The sequence below is a fragment of the Gymnodraco acuticeps genome, unplaced genomic scaffold (assembly GCF_902827175.1).
Source record: "Gymnodraco acuticeps unplaced genomic scaffold, fGymAcu1.1, whole genome shotgun sequence".
Classification (NCBI taxonomy): Eukaryota; Metazoa; Chordata; class Actinopteri; order Perciformes; family Bathydraconidae; genus Gymnodraco; species Gymnodraco acuticeps.
This window is the reverse complement of record NW_022990346.1, coordinates 2032821-2049365: the sequence shown is the minus strand read 5'-3', so window position 1 is coordinate 2049365 and position 16545 is coordinate 2032821. Positions and strand designations below refer to the sequence as shown.

The 16545-nt window shown below is 39.8% G+C and overlaps 1 protein-coding gene across 1 annotated transcript; it reads right to left on the bottom strand.

Moving 5' to 3' along the window:
• Positions 1 to 713: 713 nt before the first annotated feature.
• On the bottom strand, positions 714 to 11888 carry thumpd3 (THUMP domain containing 3). The gene is made up of 10 exons (XM_034223930.1): positions 11759 to 11888; positions 11000 to 11336; positions 10756 to 10833; positions 10218 to 10679; positions 7188 to 7318; positions 5670 to 5739; positions 5227 to 5342; positions 5011 to 5115; positions 4377 to 4500; positions 714 to 1337 (listed from the first exon to the last, which is right to left on the bottom strand). The coding sequence occupies exons 2-10, from the start codon at positions 11234 to 11236 to the stop codon at positions 1098 to 1100; spliced, it is 1563 nt and encodes a 520-aa protein (XP_034079821.1). The 5' UTR covers positions 11237 to 11336; positions 11759 to 11888; the 3' UTR covers positions 714 to 1097.
• Positions 11889 to 16545: the final 4657 nt, after the last annotated feature.

The following is a 16545-nucleotide window of genomic DNA, read 5'->3' as shown; positions in this document are numbered from 1 at the left end:
CTAGTTTACATGCAGTTGAGACACTCGTTTGTATTTATAGGGATTTAGCTAGAATGGATGGGGACCCGGAAAAAAAGTTGTTAGCATTACTCTGTAGTAAGGTACAGCATCAACCGCATAGGATGGGGAATTACCTGCACTCTGCCAGACTTTATACATGTTCGTGCACAAACTACAGGTGAAAAGTTAATATGTAGTATCCATGTTGCCGGTAGTTCAAACCGCAATTAAATCTAGATCAAATTTGTATTGGATTTCCTTTTTTTTTTACACTGGATTTTGGCAAGATCTGCCTAAATTATGTTCCCTTGTTTGGGAAAATCCCTTTTGTAAGGCAATCGTTTATTGAAAAGCTTAAGGAAGTATGATCCTACATGCCAGTATTCACGCACACCGGAAGTTATTACTGTAAAAAAAAACTGAGTCATGCCAGCTGGGCTTTATCCTTTTCAACTTAATATGAGCTCATGTTTTATCACCTAGTGTGTGCTCAGGTTGGCATATCAAAAATGGAGAAACAGAGGAAAGTCACCCTGATTGTAGAGACGTGCTGAATTTCAGGTAGATATTAAAGATTTAAATAAATAATAATAATAAATTAATACATATAAAAGTACATGGTCGCATTCTACTAAGCAAACAATTGTAGATGTACCACAGATGTACCACTAGTATTATGTGATGAATATTTACATTGACTTTGAAGCATCAACTTTTTGTTTGAATCTTTATTAACCACACCAATATGAAAATGTGCAGTCCCTGTAAAGTTGACACAGCGGGTCTGAGGCGTGCAGTGAAACAACTTTTAGCAGCTTTCTGAACAGCAATATGACAAATAAACTGCTTCACTCAAACAAAAGGTTTGGGGACCACTAAACTGCTGCTGAACATGAAAATAGCTTTTCTTTCTCTAGTGATCTTATTATCGCATCAAACCAAAGGAGAAATACAAAAATGATATGCTAAAACTGCTTGGCAAGACTAACAAGAGAATCTGTATTAAGAAAAAATGTAAAATCGGTAAAGGAATTATAAATAATGCTGAACCTACATGGCCTCAAATGTAAACTCAGAACTTCAAGGCAGGATGTGAATTAGGAGAGCTCCTTATCCCCCTCCTTATCCCCCTTCTCTTCCACCTTCTCTTCCCCCTTCTCTTCCACCTTCTCTTCCCCCTCTGCTTTAACCGTTCCTCGTGATTCATAGACATCCTCCGGAGTTTGGCCAAACACGCCTGTGGTCCGCTTGAGGAGGTAGACGGCAGCATGTAAACCCCCGACATTGACCCAAACAGTGTGCAGCCTCCTCCACAGTCCTCCCATCCTCGAGATAGCCTGGAGACAACATTCATCTTGTTAGGGCAAACTAACAAATGAGACAGTTGTTTTGTGTAAAACACGATATCCAACTTAGAAAAATACAGCTGTTTAAAGTCTTTTTCCACGACTCATGGGGGGCTTATTGGATTCTGCATGCATACCTCTAAGTAGAGGACCATTTTAGATTGTTTAAAGTTGGATTAATCATGTCTTATAAAACCTACTGTAATACACAAATAATTACAAGTAATTGATTATCAACAACAAATAAATCATTACTAAACACTGTTTTCACGCCAATTTGACTTCATTGATTCATCTGGGAAAGCCCGTATAGCCTACCACAAAGGTCAACAGCAATGTCATTGACTGGAACAAAGCTATTTGTTAAGAACTGTACTGTCCTTTTTCAATGTAGATATAAAAAAAACACACATTGAATTTATAGATAATATGTCTTGCTAATATGTGACCCGCTCGAAGTCGCAACGGCTCATTTCAAAATAAACGTGGATTTGCGTAAAAAAATAGTTTTTCGGGGTTTGGGTGTTTTGTTTGATTTTAAATAAACAAAGTCTTGGCTTTCAGAATATGAAACTTTTATTTCCAAAATCGAACGATAAATACATTTTTGAAGCTTGTAAAGGGAAGATGATGGGCACTCTGCTGTTCCGCAGCGCCGCCCCCCCCTCCCTCCGGCTGAAATTATGAATGTAAGGCGTATAGTAATCATAGATAACACGACAGGTTCCGTTACAGTTTGTTTTCATCTGATTTCAAATAAACAAAGTCCTGGCTTTCAGAATATTAAACTTGTTTCGGCAAATTCAGATGATAAATACAGCTTTGAAGCTTGTGACGGCATAATTACAAGCGGAGAACGGAGTAACTTAACGTCACAGCAGGCATAACAGCAGCCGGTGTTTCTCGTGAGGGTTTTCCCCGGGAAACAAACACAATACACACAAACGCAAAAATACACAAACACACACTCGCGAGCTTCCCCCAGACCAGTAATCCAAACGAAAATATCTTCCCTCCGTACTACTTTGATCATTTGCTCCGCTAATAATCAATCAGATTGATGGATTCCAGAGAAGAGGAAACTTTGAAGGCCTTTTTCTCAAAATGATGACTCGTGACATATTTTGCTTAATATTTGGAGTACAAAAACAATCCTGATATCATCTGAAAGCTACGAATCTCCTCTTTCCAACAGTGTATACAACTCAAAATGTGTCTTCGGGTCAATGCGACTGATTTCGATGGAGCAGGTCACATATGAGCTATACATGTGTTTTTATACTAGGTCTAACTCCCTGACAATGACAAAGCAGAACCTTTGATATTACAGTACACGTGTGGAGATGAAAATGAACAATTGTTCTTAAGTGTCTTTGTAATTGTGCCCTTCTGTACAAGGAACACGTTTACAATCCACAGATAACAAAACATCAGAGGTTAGGGGAAAATGCAGTTGTAGTTGTTTCCCTATCAAGTAGGTGTGTGAATCAGTGGTTACGGCAAACTGTCCGGTTAGGACAGGGGTGCCCAACCTTTTTTGAACCGAGAGCTACTTTTAAAGTTGCCAGTCTGCCGAGATCTACCAGTCCAAATAGAGAGGCGTAGCCATTACTACCAGGTAAATACACACTTCTACTTGTATAAAACTGACCTTTGTACGATGAATACTTCATAAAATACTGCAGATCCTTTATCTTACCTCTTTCTAATCTACACACATACAAGTATTTAACTGAAGTTACACAACAGTGTTGTTGATACAGAGTTGGAGTTTATTCACACGTCACTACAGTGGGTAATGTATTCAAGAAACATTGAACAGTGCTGCCACATGTGACACAGGAAAAAAAGAAAAGACTCTGAACCCTTTCTTTGCCATTATATACAAATAGTGTTGCTACAAAAGTATAAATTAGGCTTACTAACAAGACAACTCAGATCTGAAGCTACACAGGAATCTGCTGCAACAGTGCAATAAATAAAGACAAAATTAATAGAATCAAACCCTTTTTTTGTTGCATTTTAGTAGATTATAAAAAGAAATGCCTTTAAAATAGGATGCAAGCAACACTAGTTTCTTAACCTGAATTGATAATAGACTATAATCAATTTAAACAGAACAGATCTGAATGTTTGCATTCTTATACCATTTTGTACAATAATGAATAAGTTCAAACAATAACGGTATCTAACTTGAGTTTTTATTATATCAAAAACCTGTTGAAATGCTGTTATTTTGACTGTCCCCAAAAAGCGCGTCAGCAGCCTCCAGGAAAGCTTCTTTCACAACTTCGCCGTCTTTGAAAGACTTCATGTATTTCGCAAGAACGTGACTGACGCGATAAGATGCTCTGGTAGCAGCCTTGCTCTTGTTGTTGGGCCTGGTGAAAATGGACTGCTGTGCATTTAGCTGTCCTTTCAGGCCCCTCCCCTTTTGGGAGCGTAGGGCAGAATATAATTTATCGGAGGGAATTCCGTCTCGTAGCGTTTGTGCACTGTTTTGAAATGCCGCTCCTAAATTACCCTTCTTCGATAAAGCCACGCTCGCATTGCAGATGAGACAGATGGACTTTGAATTGGAATAGATACAAAAATAATCATCCTCCCACTCGGAGTGAAAATGATATATTTTGGGCTTTTTTGCTTCTGCCATAATTGCGGTCTTGTGTGTGTGCGGACTGTCACTCCTGTTGAGACGGACAACGTCAGTGAAATACTGCCCAATGCCCACCAGTCACGCCCCGACACATGGGGTCTCGCCGGCCAATCACAAAGCTTTGATGCGTTCAAGTGCATTATTCTGGACAAGAAGATTATGTTACAGGACATTAACGATACAACAGAATGTTGTTGTTCTATTTTTAGACACATCTCGCGATCGACTGGGAATCTCCCCGCGATCGACCGGTCGATCGCGATCGACCGGTTGGGCACCCCTGGGTTAGGACGAAAAGCTATACGATCCCTTATCAGGAAGACGGAGGCAGGCCAAGACTTGCCCTGTCGTTTATCTGGAAATCCTTCGCTTACCTTGGTAAAGCATTTCTTGTCCTGCGTCAACAAGGCAGCCTTTCCTGTCCCCGGGGTGCTCACACGGGCCATCTCTCTCAGACAGGAGGGGTACAGGTCCCAGTTCTTCTTCCTAGAGCCCATTCTTCAAGAAAACAAAGGAGATAGTGTGAAAGATAAATCAGATAGTGTGAAAGATAAATCCACTATTTCGTATTTTTTGGAATAAAAATCTTTTAACCAGCAAAAACGAAGAGGTGACATTAAGAGGTTAACATTAGACTTGACTGGGACATTGAAGCCACTGGAGAGGTAATGAACCCTTTAAAACCAGGAAAAGACTACAACTATTTATATAATTAAATGTTCTAACCCTGATACTAGAAATCCACTCATTCAACAACACTTCTACATACTACTTAATCAAGCATGCACTGCACACGTGTTTATGATACTCATGGTACCTGTCACTGTAAATAGAGTTTGTAAACTGTACCCTGTACATTATGTTGTATGTCATCCTTATTGTTGTTCTGTTGTTTTTATGTTACATGTGTAACTAATGTCATGCAGGTCACCCTTGAAAAAGAGATCTTTTGATCTCAAGGGGCTTCACCTGGTTAAATAAAGGCTTCAAACAAACAAACAATGGTACCTCTTCCCAAAGGGCATGTCAGTGATGATGATGTCAACAGAGCCGGTCCTCATGGGTAAGTTGCACAGATCCCATTGCACTGTGTCAATGGGCATTCCAGGTGCACTGTTTTGAAGAATTACATTGGAAAAGCATCATCAAAACCGTATGAAGATCACCAAATGCACATAACTGTTCTTATTACTACTTATGAGATGTCGTGATGTGCACACTCACCTGCCCTTAGCTGCCCTCCGTTTCTGGATGTGACATATATTATTGATTGTGCGGGTAACTGCCATGTCATTGTTGTCACCGGCAATGTAGAAAGATTTGTTGAATTCAATGGCCCCCTGGTGATGAAAAACATAAAACACAATTACATTTAGTTTTTGAAATACAGGTAGAAGTCCATTTGAAACAGTACTTTTTGTCTTGACATTTTAAGTTTTAAGTCTGTAGTTTGCTTGTGAAATGTGTTTGATGTCATCAGGAGACAGCAGCAGCATTATGTGGAGCAGTGCAATGAGGTGAGGAAGAAGCTAGTAAGATGATGCTGTGTACTGTCGAATATTAAGAAATCATGAGGTTATTGGAAAGTATATATACTGTGTTTATGTTTTGCACTTGATGTTTTTCCATCAAAGCAATATTGTAGTCAAGGTATAGATATGACTTACCTCCAATGGTATAGCTCCTGTCCCGCACATCGGATCCAGGATTATATCAGACGCCTGAGGACTACACAGCCTATCAACAGAAAAGTGTGAAAATAACACAGTATGATTATCATACAGGTTCATTATATACATGTCAATATAAAGCATTAACCAATTGTGCTGTTTCTCTTCCCCACGTTCTTGTCGTGACTGACACCATCCTGCATGCACTGCTCGCATTTATTAAACCCTAATTTCATTTGAGCACTTAGTGACAAAAGATATGCCGATATGACTACACGTAGGCCTTATACCATCAGTTTTGTGTATAAACATGACTCGTAAAAAAAAATGGTTGAATTACCGAGCAGTTCCAAGCAGAGCCCCAGTCATTCTACATTACACGAATCAACTCAAATGAAATTAGAATTCAATTCATCAGTTACTTCACTTGAATTTCATCCAAGTCATATTCATTGTTCTGTGGTTAGCATTGCTTTGCTATGATTTATATTTGGGTGCTCTCTTTGTACTCGTTTGGAATTCCCAAACTAAATCATTCGGTTTCACGAAGTACCGGTTTAATTGCCTTTGATTACTTCGCTGTTAGTCTTTCAGCAGAACTACACAGCAAATACACTTGCTGGAAATACAAGGCAGATTTACATGTTTTTTAAAAACTTTTCTTGACATCAACAGATCGTTATAAGTGCCGTTATAGTTATTATGTCCTAAATGCTGAATGAAAATAAAAAGGAACAATTATTTTTTCAACTGACTTTAGATATACTATACTTGCATACAGTTTGTAAGGTGCACAGACCCCCACCCCTGCGTGTTAGGCAAACTAAACTATTTTGATAAACCGGTGTTTTAAAAAAAGATATATGTGTAAAACTATCTTCATGGAAAATATTGCTAAACCCTGAGGTATGACTTGCATTTTTATCTCAACAGAGATTAGTTGTTTTTGGCATGGGAGATGTTATTGGATATATCAGTGTTATCTACTTTTAACTGGAAGAATTGTTCCACAGTCCGAGCAACGCCTTTTGGAAATATGCCATTACAAAGTTATCAGTTTAATGTATCGATCATTTTACTCTCTCTGTCATGTGTTAAACTTTGCTTTGCATTAGTAAATGCACAAGACATAGCTCTCTGAAAGATTATATTTAACCAAGTTGTGGAATACTTATTTAGGTTATTTGCACATTCTTCTTCAAGTATCTATCTGTGTGAGTGAGTAGGAAAACACATTCAATCTGTTGTTACAGTTGGTATGAGGTTGCAACATGACAGTATTTTCTCTCTTCCTCCTACATCAGTCACTTTGGTAGCTGTCCAAGGTACACCTCATTGCAAGTGTCATCATGACAGTGTTTTTAATGACTAAACCGTTGTTAAATCAACGAGAAACTTGGAATTATTCCTTATTTCAATAATATACATACAAACTTTAAAGAAATTCAGGAGCCCAACCATATCCGAATAAATCCCTTGTTCAACAAAGCCGTGAAAACAGAGTTGAATAAATACCTGAGCATGCCATAGCATAAGGTAGAGCGCAGTGTAGTGGGTCCGAAGTGGCTGATGTTCCTCCTGTGAAGACTCTCTTCTGTGAGTGCGATGCCGATCACCACCTCTACATTGTGTATGTTCAGTAACACCTACAGTGCAGGAACATACAGAGCATGATTAGAAAGCAATTATCAATTACCATGAATACATCTTTATATTCTTTAGAGCTGAAACGATCGTCAGAAAATTCATCACAACCCATTTTCACACGATTGAATTGTTTCTTAATACGTAGATATTCTAGTCTATTATCTTTGGTGAACTGAAACACACAGCTACCAAACAAACTCGTACTGAATGATCAAATTATTTTAAAATATATTTCAACACAAATTAAATAAGCTCAGCCTGAATACAATACAACTGAATTTAGTGTCATTAGTAAAAACACACCTGGCGTTTGCTACCAGGGATTTAAAAGCTTTTCTTCAAATGTTTATTGCCACAATTTGTTATCACCGTGTGAAGTTCTTTAAAGGTCCCATGCCATGCTTTTCTGGTTATTACCCGTCCCCTTGTGTGTTATGTAGCTTTTTCTGCATGTAAACGGTCTGCAGAGTCACAAACCCTCAAAGTACACCCTGTAGCGAGTAAAACTCTAACACAGAAAAGACCTGTCTAAGCTGCCCCAGAACGCCTCGTCGGAGATTTCTCTTTTTCCATGGACCAATCCGCGGAGCTCCTCACACACAGTCACTATCAAACGCAGTGGGGGGACCTTTAGCGTACATTTTCAACTAACAGGGAGTCCCATTGACTTGCATAGAGCTCCCTGGTTGGTAATAGACGAGTTGGGATCGCAATATCAAGCCACACTTATTGTTTTTACTTCGGCTGTGAGTGTTTGTGTGTGCTCAGGATGAGTTTCGCGCTGTCCCGCAGAGCCGGAAACCACACCAGTAAGCCAGCTCACTGAGCAGCGAGCCTCGCAACGTCCCGACCAATCAGAGCACACTGGGCTCACAGGGAGGGGGGGGGCAGGAGCTCCAACAAGCCGTTTAGGACAGAGAGTGAATACCGGTGAATGCAAATACTATACAGAGATGCTGTATGAGAAACCAATGTGAGTTTGGAAAATTGCACAATATAAATCTATTCTAGTAGACCTCAACAATGGAATTATGATCAGTAGAAATGGCCATGACATGTGGCCTTTAAAATGAATTCAAGGAAAAGACGCACTGTTTCGTCATTGGATACTAAAGAAACCCACTCTCAACCCGTCTGATGTTATAAACTACAGGCCTGTCTCTCTCCTCCCGTTCCTGTCTAAATCACTTGAACGCGCTGTCTTTAAACAACTCTCCTGTTATCTCAATCAGAACAACCTTCTGGATCCGCACCAGTCTGGTTTCAAGGCAGGTCACTCCACAGAAACTGCTCTCATTGCTGTCTCTGAGGAACTGCACACTGCCAAAACTGCATCCCTCTCCTCTGTCATCATCCTGTTGGACCTGTCTGCTGCATTCGACACGGTGAATCATCAGATCCTCCTTCGCACTCTCCAAAAACTTGGAGTTTCAGGCTCTGCACTTTCCCTCCTCACCTCATACCTGAAAGACCGTACCTACAGGGTGACTTGGAGAGGGTCTGAGTCCGACCCTTGTCAATTAACTACGGGGGTCCCTCAGGGCTCTGTTCTTGGTCCCCTCCTCTTCTCCTTGTACACAAACTCGCTCGGATCAGTCATTAGCCCGCATGGTTTTTCTTACCACTGCTACGCTGACGACACCCAATTGATTCTGTCCTTTCCCCGCTCAGAGACCCAGGTCGTCGCACGCATCTCTGCTTGTCTAGCTGACATCTCTCAGTGGATGTCTGCTCACCACCTCAAGCTCAACCTTGACAAAACTGAGCTGCTCTTCCTCCCGGGAAAAGATTGTCCAACTCTTGACCTGACAATCAACATCGGCACCTCAGTTGTTTCCCCGACTCAGACTGCAAGGAATCTGGGTGTGACCCTAGATAACAACCTGTCCTTCACTGCAAACATCGCTGCTACAACCCGCTGCTGCAGATACACGCTTTACAACATCAGGAAGATACGTCCCCAGCTGACTCAGAAAGCGACTCAGGTTCTGGTCCAGGCTCTCGTCATCTCACGCCTAGACTACTGCAACTCCCTCCTGGCTGGTCTACCTGCATGTGCCATCCGACCTCTGCAGCTCATCCAGAATGCAGCGGCTCGTCTGGTTTTCAACCTTCCTAAATTCTCCCACACCACTCCGCTCCTCCGCTCCCTTCACTGGCTTCCGGTAACTGCTAGAATCCACTTCAAGACACTGGTACTTGCTTACCGTGCTGCGAATGGATCTGGCCCTTCCTACATCCAGGACATGGTTAAACCGTACACCCCAGCGCGTGCACTACGCTCTGCATCAGCCAAACGACTCGTTGCGCCCTCGCTGCGAGGGGGACCCAAGTTCCCATCGGCAAAAACACGTGGGTTTGCTGTCCTGGCTCCAAGATGGTGGAATGAGCTCCCCATTGACATCAGGACGGCAGATAGCTTGCACATCTTCCGGCGCAAACTGAAAACTCATCTCTTTCGACTCCACTTCGAGCGCTAGAACGATTAACGAAGCACTTTTATACTAATAAAGGACTGGATTACCTAAAGCCAGTTGAGTAGCACTTGAAATGTTTGGCTCTATGAAACCTGATGTACTTATATGATTCTGTTTTCTTCAAGGTTGTGTCTTCCTGGTCGAATGTACTTATTGTAAGTCGCTTTGGATAAAAGCGTCAGCTAAATGCAATGTAATGTAATGTAATGTAATGGATACAATGAAGCATTTTTCAACATGTCACATAATGTGGACGGCTTATCTTCATGGAAAATGTGACTCAGCAGAGTTCTTATTATTTCTTTTGATACTCCTTAGACTAAATATTATGCTATGCCTTGCAAATGCATCAGAACAGGCAGTTTTTTGGCCAGTGTAATGTTATTCACTGAGTCAGTCCAGCCTGAACAGGCACGCCTACCTCTATGTCAAACTTTGTCATGTCGGCTTTCCACTGGAAGAATTCTTGCACGCCCCCACCAAAGTCTCTGGCTGCATCATTGGAGGTAAAGCTGTGTATGACACCGGCCCTGTTGCACGTCACACGGAACTTGGTGACTTTGGTCTCTGGTTCTGCCTCCTCCGAGTCCGGCGTGCTGTCCTCCGTGTTAGCAGTGACCTCTGCCTTCGTCTGGCTTTCAGCAGCGGACCCCGCCGGAGGTAGTTCTTGCTGCTCAACATCAGCCACACTACAACCTACTAGTAGTGAGGCCACAGATGCGACATCTGTGGCCTCACTACTAGTAGGTTTTACTTTGGTTCCATTTCCACCTTTCCTGAAGCCTTTTTTCTTTTTGAAGGTGCGATTTAGTTTCCAAATCTGTAAGGCATTAGTCCAGGGGAGATTGGAGGCAAGCTCCTGCAGCTCCAGCAATGTCTCCTCCTGCACAGAACACAGTGTTTAGTACCCATGGCGATAATCCATGCATTGGCTAAGAGAATAATGCTGTGTGTGTTACCTTTGATTCTTTGAAGGGGTAATCATGATATTCCTCAACCACAACAAACAGGTTGTCTACAGACTTCAAAAGATGGACCTACAGGAGAGAAGGAATCAATGAAGGAAAGACAGACATGTTCATTTAAGATGGAGGTTATCTGTACACTATTTACACCTGGGACATTTTAAAAAGGGGTTTAACATATGGTATCATCACTGGGCTCTAACAGCAAAAAAAGACGCATTGTCTCCAGGTTTCCTACCTGGAAAAGCTTGTCAGACGCTATTGGAAAGTATATGCGACCACGATCTTTGCTGATTATTGCATCAACTCCAATTTTCTCCTTGACTTCTTCTGCAGCAGTCTGCTCAAACCCTGTAGGCACTGTTGCTCCAATGGTGACAGTGATGACGTCCCCAATGGAGGCATCATTTTCAGAGGAGGAAGAGGCGGATGTGCAAGAGCCCGGCTCTGCATCCCCTTCTTCCTGGGAGGACATGCTGTATGAGGATGTATAGGCTGCACCTCACTAGACAGAGATATAAACTGGAAGATATGAATGACAGCTGGGGCCAAACTCAGAGGCTCACGTGTAACACCTGGAGACAGAGAGACACAAACACACACTGTTAACACGGCATATTATTTCATACTCTGGCAAGAAGAGTCATTTGAAAGAGAGTAACGTGTTATACAGAAATATTGTCTGTCAATCAAGTAGTCGTAAGTAAGCTTAGCTGGCGTGAACACATTTAATAAACCTGTAACGTTATTGCTTGACAAGCATCAACTAAACAAGTTAATGTATCAGGCTAACGTTAGCTTTAAGGAGCTAATACGTTGTTACCACTTTAAATCTTGAGACGTGAGCCACAGACATGGATTTTACATTAAAGCGCTGCCGCATTATAATACGTGTTTATATGATGAAAACCCTGGTTTAACTGTTGCAGCTGCTGGTAAAAGTTGTAATAGTTTAACAGTTAGTTATGTTAGACTTGCAAACTGGAGTCAGACCAACCTGTCAAACACGAGGCGAAAACATTTTCATTCAGCAGCAACAACAGTGACGACACTTCCGGCAGAAATCCTAAAGAATAAAAGCATCATCTCGGACACAAATTAGACATATTTCTAAAAATAAATTTGATAGATACACATTTCTGGAAACTAAATATCAAAAATAATCCTGAAAATCATACATGGTCATGCAAAATCAATGCATATAAACATAGTCTTTCTTTCTTTCTTTCTTTGTTAATTTGACCACCATTCGCAAATGTGCAAGTATCCAGCAAAACAATTTAGCCTATGTTTAAAAAAAGCGGTTTTGTTTTGAAAGCAAGAATCCCCTGATTTCCTTTTTCTCATGTTCACTGGCTACTACTTCCGGGTAGTTCTACGTGTTTCCCCGAAGTGGTCGACAGAGGGCGCCATGATATCATATTTTTAGCTAAGTGGGAGAACCAGGGACAGTTAGCCATTCTATGACAACACAGAAAAAATATCCACCTTCAAACATTCAACAACAAACATTTAAGGAACATAATACTACAGATAGAAGCCTACATGAAAAGACATCACCCAAACCCAACTTATCCTTGCAAACTGATCAAAGGACATACAAAGGAGACAGCAAAACAAGTTAGGCTATACAGTATATAGAAATGTATTTATTGGGATAAACCCCTTGAGATGCACCATCTCGTTTTCAAGGGGGTCCCGACAATAGCAACAACTTACAGACATACATAAACCAAAAGGCAACACATGACACACATTCAAGTAATACATACAATCATTACAATCATTACAATTTGAGAGACAGTCGAGCAAATCAGTTTCATCAATATCAGTTTCATCAATAACAAGTGCAGACCAGTTAAAAGTGAGATGATAATGCATGTTTAAACATACCCAATGATGCAAGAGATCTAATAGCAGCAGGTAAAGTATTCCAGTCTGTTGGGGCTTTGAAAATGAACGCTCTTCTGCCAATCAATTTTTTTGCAGAGGGGACAGAGAAATCAATCAGAGTGTCTAACTTGATGATTTGGCGAGTAGGGTACAAAATACTGCTTTAAATAAGGGGGATAGTTAAGATAAATGCATTTAAATATCAGCTGAAGCCAATGCATGTGTCTTCTTACATTTAATGAAGGCCATTTAAGTTGGTTATACATTGTGCAGTGATGTGTACGAAAAAAAGGATAACCAAGAACAAATCTGCATAGTCTATTGTAGGCTATGTTGAGTGGAGCAAGATCTGATTTATGTGCATTTTGGTAGACAACATCACAATAGTCCATAATCGAAAGAATAAGTTGAGAAGCAATTCTCTTTCGGACACTGAGCGTAAAACAATTGTGAGAGCGACACCGATACCGATTCCGTAATTGACTTTGTATTACATGCTTTATATGTAGTTTAAATGAAAGTTCAGAGTCTAGCCATACACCAAGATATTTAAAGCTATCAACTTTATGCAGAGAAGTGCCATCCTTACATTTTATTACTACATTAGGTTTGGATTTGAGCTTCTGCCTGGTACCAAAGACCATGGTATAAGATTTTGTTTTGTTGAGCAGTAGTTTATTGTGTGATAGCCAGTCCTGTAAGATATTAAAATCTGATTGAAGAGAGATCTGAATTTGTGAAAAGTCAGATTTGGATGTATATGACAGTGTCGTCAGCATAAAGGTGAGTACGACAATTAATGAGACAAGAAGGTAAATAATTTATGTAAATAGCAAACAGAAGTGGGCCCAGAGTTGATCCTTGGGCTACACCCTTTTGTTGGATCAACAGGTCAGACTGTTTTCTATTAACAACCACTCAATATTTTCTATTGTGAAGGTACGAGTTAAACCATAACACTGTATTATTAGAAAGGCCAATGCCGTGAAGTTTATCCAAGAGCAGATATCGATCAACGAAATCAAAGGCTTTTGTCAAGTCAATAAAAATGGCGCCTGTGAGTTCACCATCATCTGCAGCAGAGTACAAGTCATTCGTAAATGTAAGTAGGGCAGTTGTTGTGGAGTGATTAGGCCTGAAGCCAGATTGAACCGGAGATAAAATATTATAAGTATTGAGATAATGTGACAGTTGATTATAAATTATTTTCTCCAAAACTTTGGAAATAGAACAGTTTACAGAGATTGGTCTATAATTATTTGTATCAAGTAAATCACCACCTTTATGGAGTGGAATGATGCGTGCACATTTCCAAATAGTTGGCAACTCACAGGTGGACAAAGACAGGTTGAACAAATCAGCAAGTGGGCACATGAGAATATGGGACGTTAATTTTATGAACCTGTTTTCTATACCATCGAGTCCTGCACTGCCATCCACTTTTAATTCTGTGATAGCATTATGAACTTCGTGTGGTAGAATCTTCTTAAAAGAAAAAGAACTGTTGCAGTATGAGTTACTATTAGAAATACCAGTCGACAAATAGGACTCAGATAGTAGTGTGGAACATACATTAGCGAAATGCTGATTAAATATTTGGGCAATGGATAATGGGTCATGAATTATTGTATCAGCAGTTCTTATTTTATTAATAGAATGTTTACCTGATTTATTTAAAATAGATTTAATTTTAGTCCATAATTGCTTGGGATTCTTAAAGTCCGATGTGAGAGATTCTTTATAGTAGTTGGATTTAGCATTTCGGGTTTTGGTTTTACTGAGATTTCGAAGATGCCTGTATACTTCCCAATCGGCTATATTTCTTGAATGACGATATATCGACCATGCTTTATCCCTTTCCCTAAAGAGACTGAGGAGTTCAGAATTGATCCAAGGGAGATGTTGACCTTTGACCTTAACCGTTCTCACAGGTGCATGTTTGTTCATGACAGTTCATCAGTGAGCTCTTTATGCAGAAAATCCCAAGCATCTTGTACAAAAGGTATTAGTTGAAATCTGTCCCAATTAAGGGCAACAACATAATTAATAAATAAATCAACATTACATTTTTTATATTGTCTGATTTTGACTAGTTTTGGAGGCAGTTTAATTAATTTGATTTTCCATATGCAATAAACAATTGAATGATCGCTGAAGCAATCAGACATGACACCAGCTTTTAAGATTATGTCAGGGTGTGACACCAGTATCCAGTCAAGCAGAGATTGGGTTCTAGGAGTGATACGAGTTGGCTCATTAATTAGCTGTTTAACATTTAGACTACTGAAAAGTTTTTTCTCTCTTTCAGATGATTTATCCAACCAATTTTTGTTGAAATCACCAAGCAAGATTATTTCATTTCCGCAGGAAATGGAGTTGATAGTGTCAATTATGTGGTTAAAAGACTCTGCAGGTGAAGAAGGTGGCCAATAGATGCTACCAATAGTTAAGCATTTATTTTCATGAAAAATGCATTCAAAATGTAGAGGCTCTATAGAATTAGCAACAATTAGCTCAGTCACAAGGTCAGAGGAGAGATAAATAGCCACACCTCCACCCCTGGTGCATCTATCAGATCTGTAAAGCAAATAATTTGTGATTTGTTTCAGAGGGTGTGATGATTTTAGGTTTATGTAGGACAACCCATATCCGAAGTAAAACTTATTGTAAGTCGCTTTGGATAAAAGCGTCAGCTAAATGCAATGTAATGTAAATCAATTTTGGGCAAGAGACTCCTGATATTCAAATGAATGATTTGTATACCTTTTAATTCATCCAGTCTGGAAAAAATAGCAAATAATGTTCCTGTCACTTGTTACTATAGGAGATTTAATTTATATCACATCAGTAAGTCTATTCATAGTGACAATTTGCAACTAGATTGTGACTATTGAATTGTGTATAATAGTAGTTATAGCGAAATAAACTGTGATTGATGTTATTTTAGATTAAACAAAGTGCAGTCTCTCACGTTTGCAGTTCAGGCATCTTGGCTGTTTAAATGTCTCCCATAATATCCATTTGTGATTGGTTTATGTAAGAGTGTTGATAATAAAACATGTATTTTTCTCTGTGTTACATTTCCTTGGGTGATTAATTGAACCTCTGGGCAGTGGAAGAAACAGCTTTGATTTTGTATTTTGTATTAGCAAACACCTGTGGATAAAATAAAGAGAAAAGCTTTTATATTTACCAGTTTTCTAATCCGCTGTTGTTAAATTAAAAGCACTTAATTAGGATGAAAGGATATTTCTTAAATGTTTTATCTGCAAGTCTTCTTCTGACAAGGAACAACATAGCTTTTCTTGAGTTATGTCTCCACACTGTACACAAACTACTTGTAATTTTTCTAACTTTATTCAGGTCAACTTCTTCATTTTTTCCAACTTATTAGTAAGTGCGAAGTATGACAGACACGTGGGCGTGTGTTCATGTCAGGGAACAAAAATTATTGCAAAACAGATGGCCAGGGTTGCACAGAGCAGACTCTTCAAAACTATTGAGGACTCAATGATAAACACATTAGCAACACAAAAAATAAGCAAAGACAGTGGCTGACAATGAAAATAAATGCAAAGTAAAAAGTAGAGCTATTCCTGGGTTTGCTGCTTTGACAGAACATCAAACAGACAGTCCTGTTTGACTTATGTGTAATTCAGGTGTTATCCATACAGGCAGAAGTGGGGAGATGCTTCTATCCTCAGCTGTAGTAACATGCAATGTAGAGAAAAGATATTCAGGGAATAAGGGAATATCCTCAAAGCTGTCAGTATGATAAACCCTGTGGGATTTCATACTGGGATGTTCCCTGAATGTTGAGAGGACCCTCACTGAGATTATTCTTCAGATCCGTCTCAGTGTGGTAATACTTGTTAGGCTCGAAGTACATGT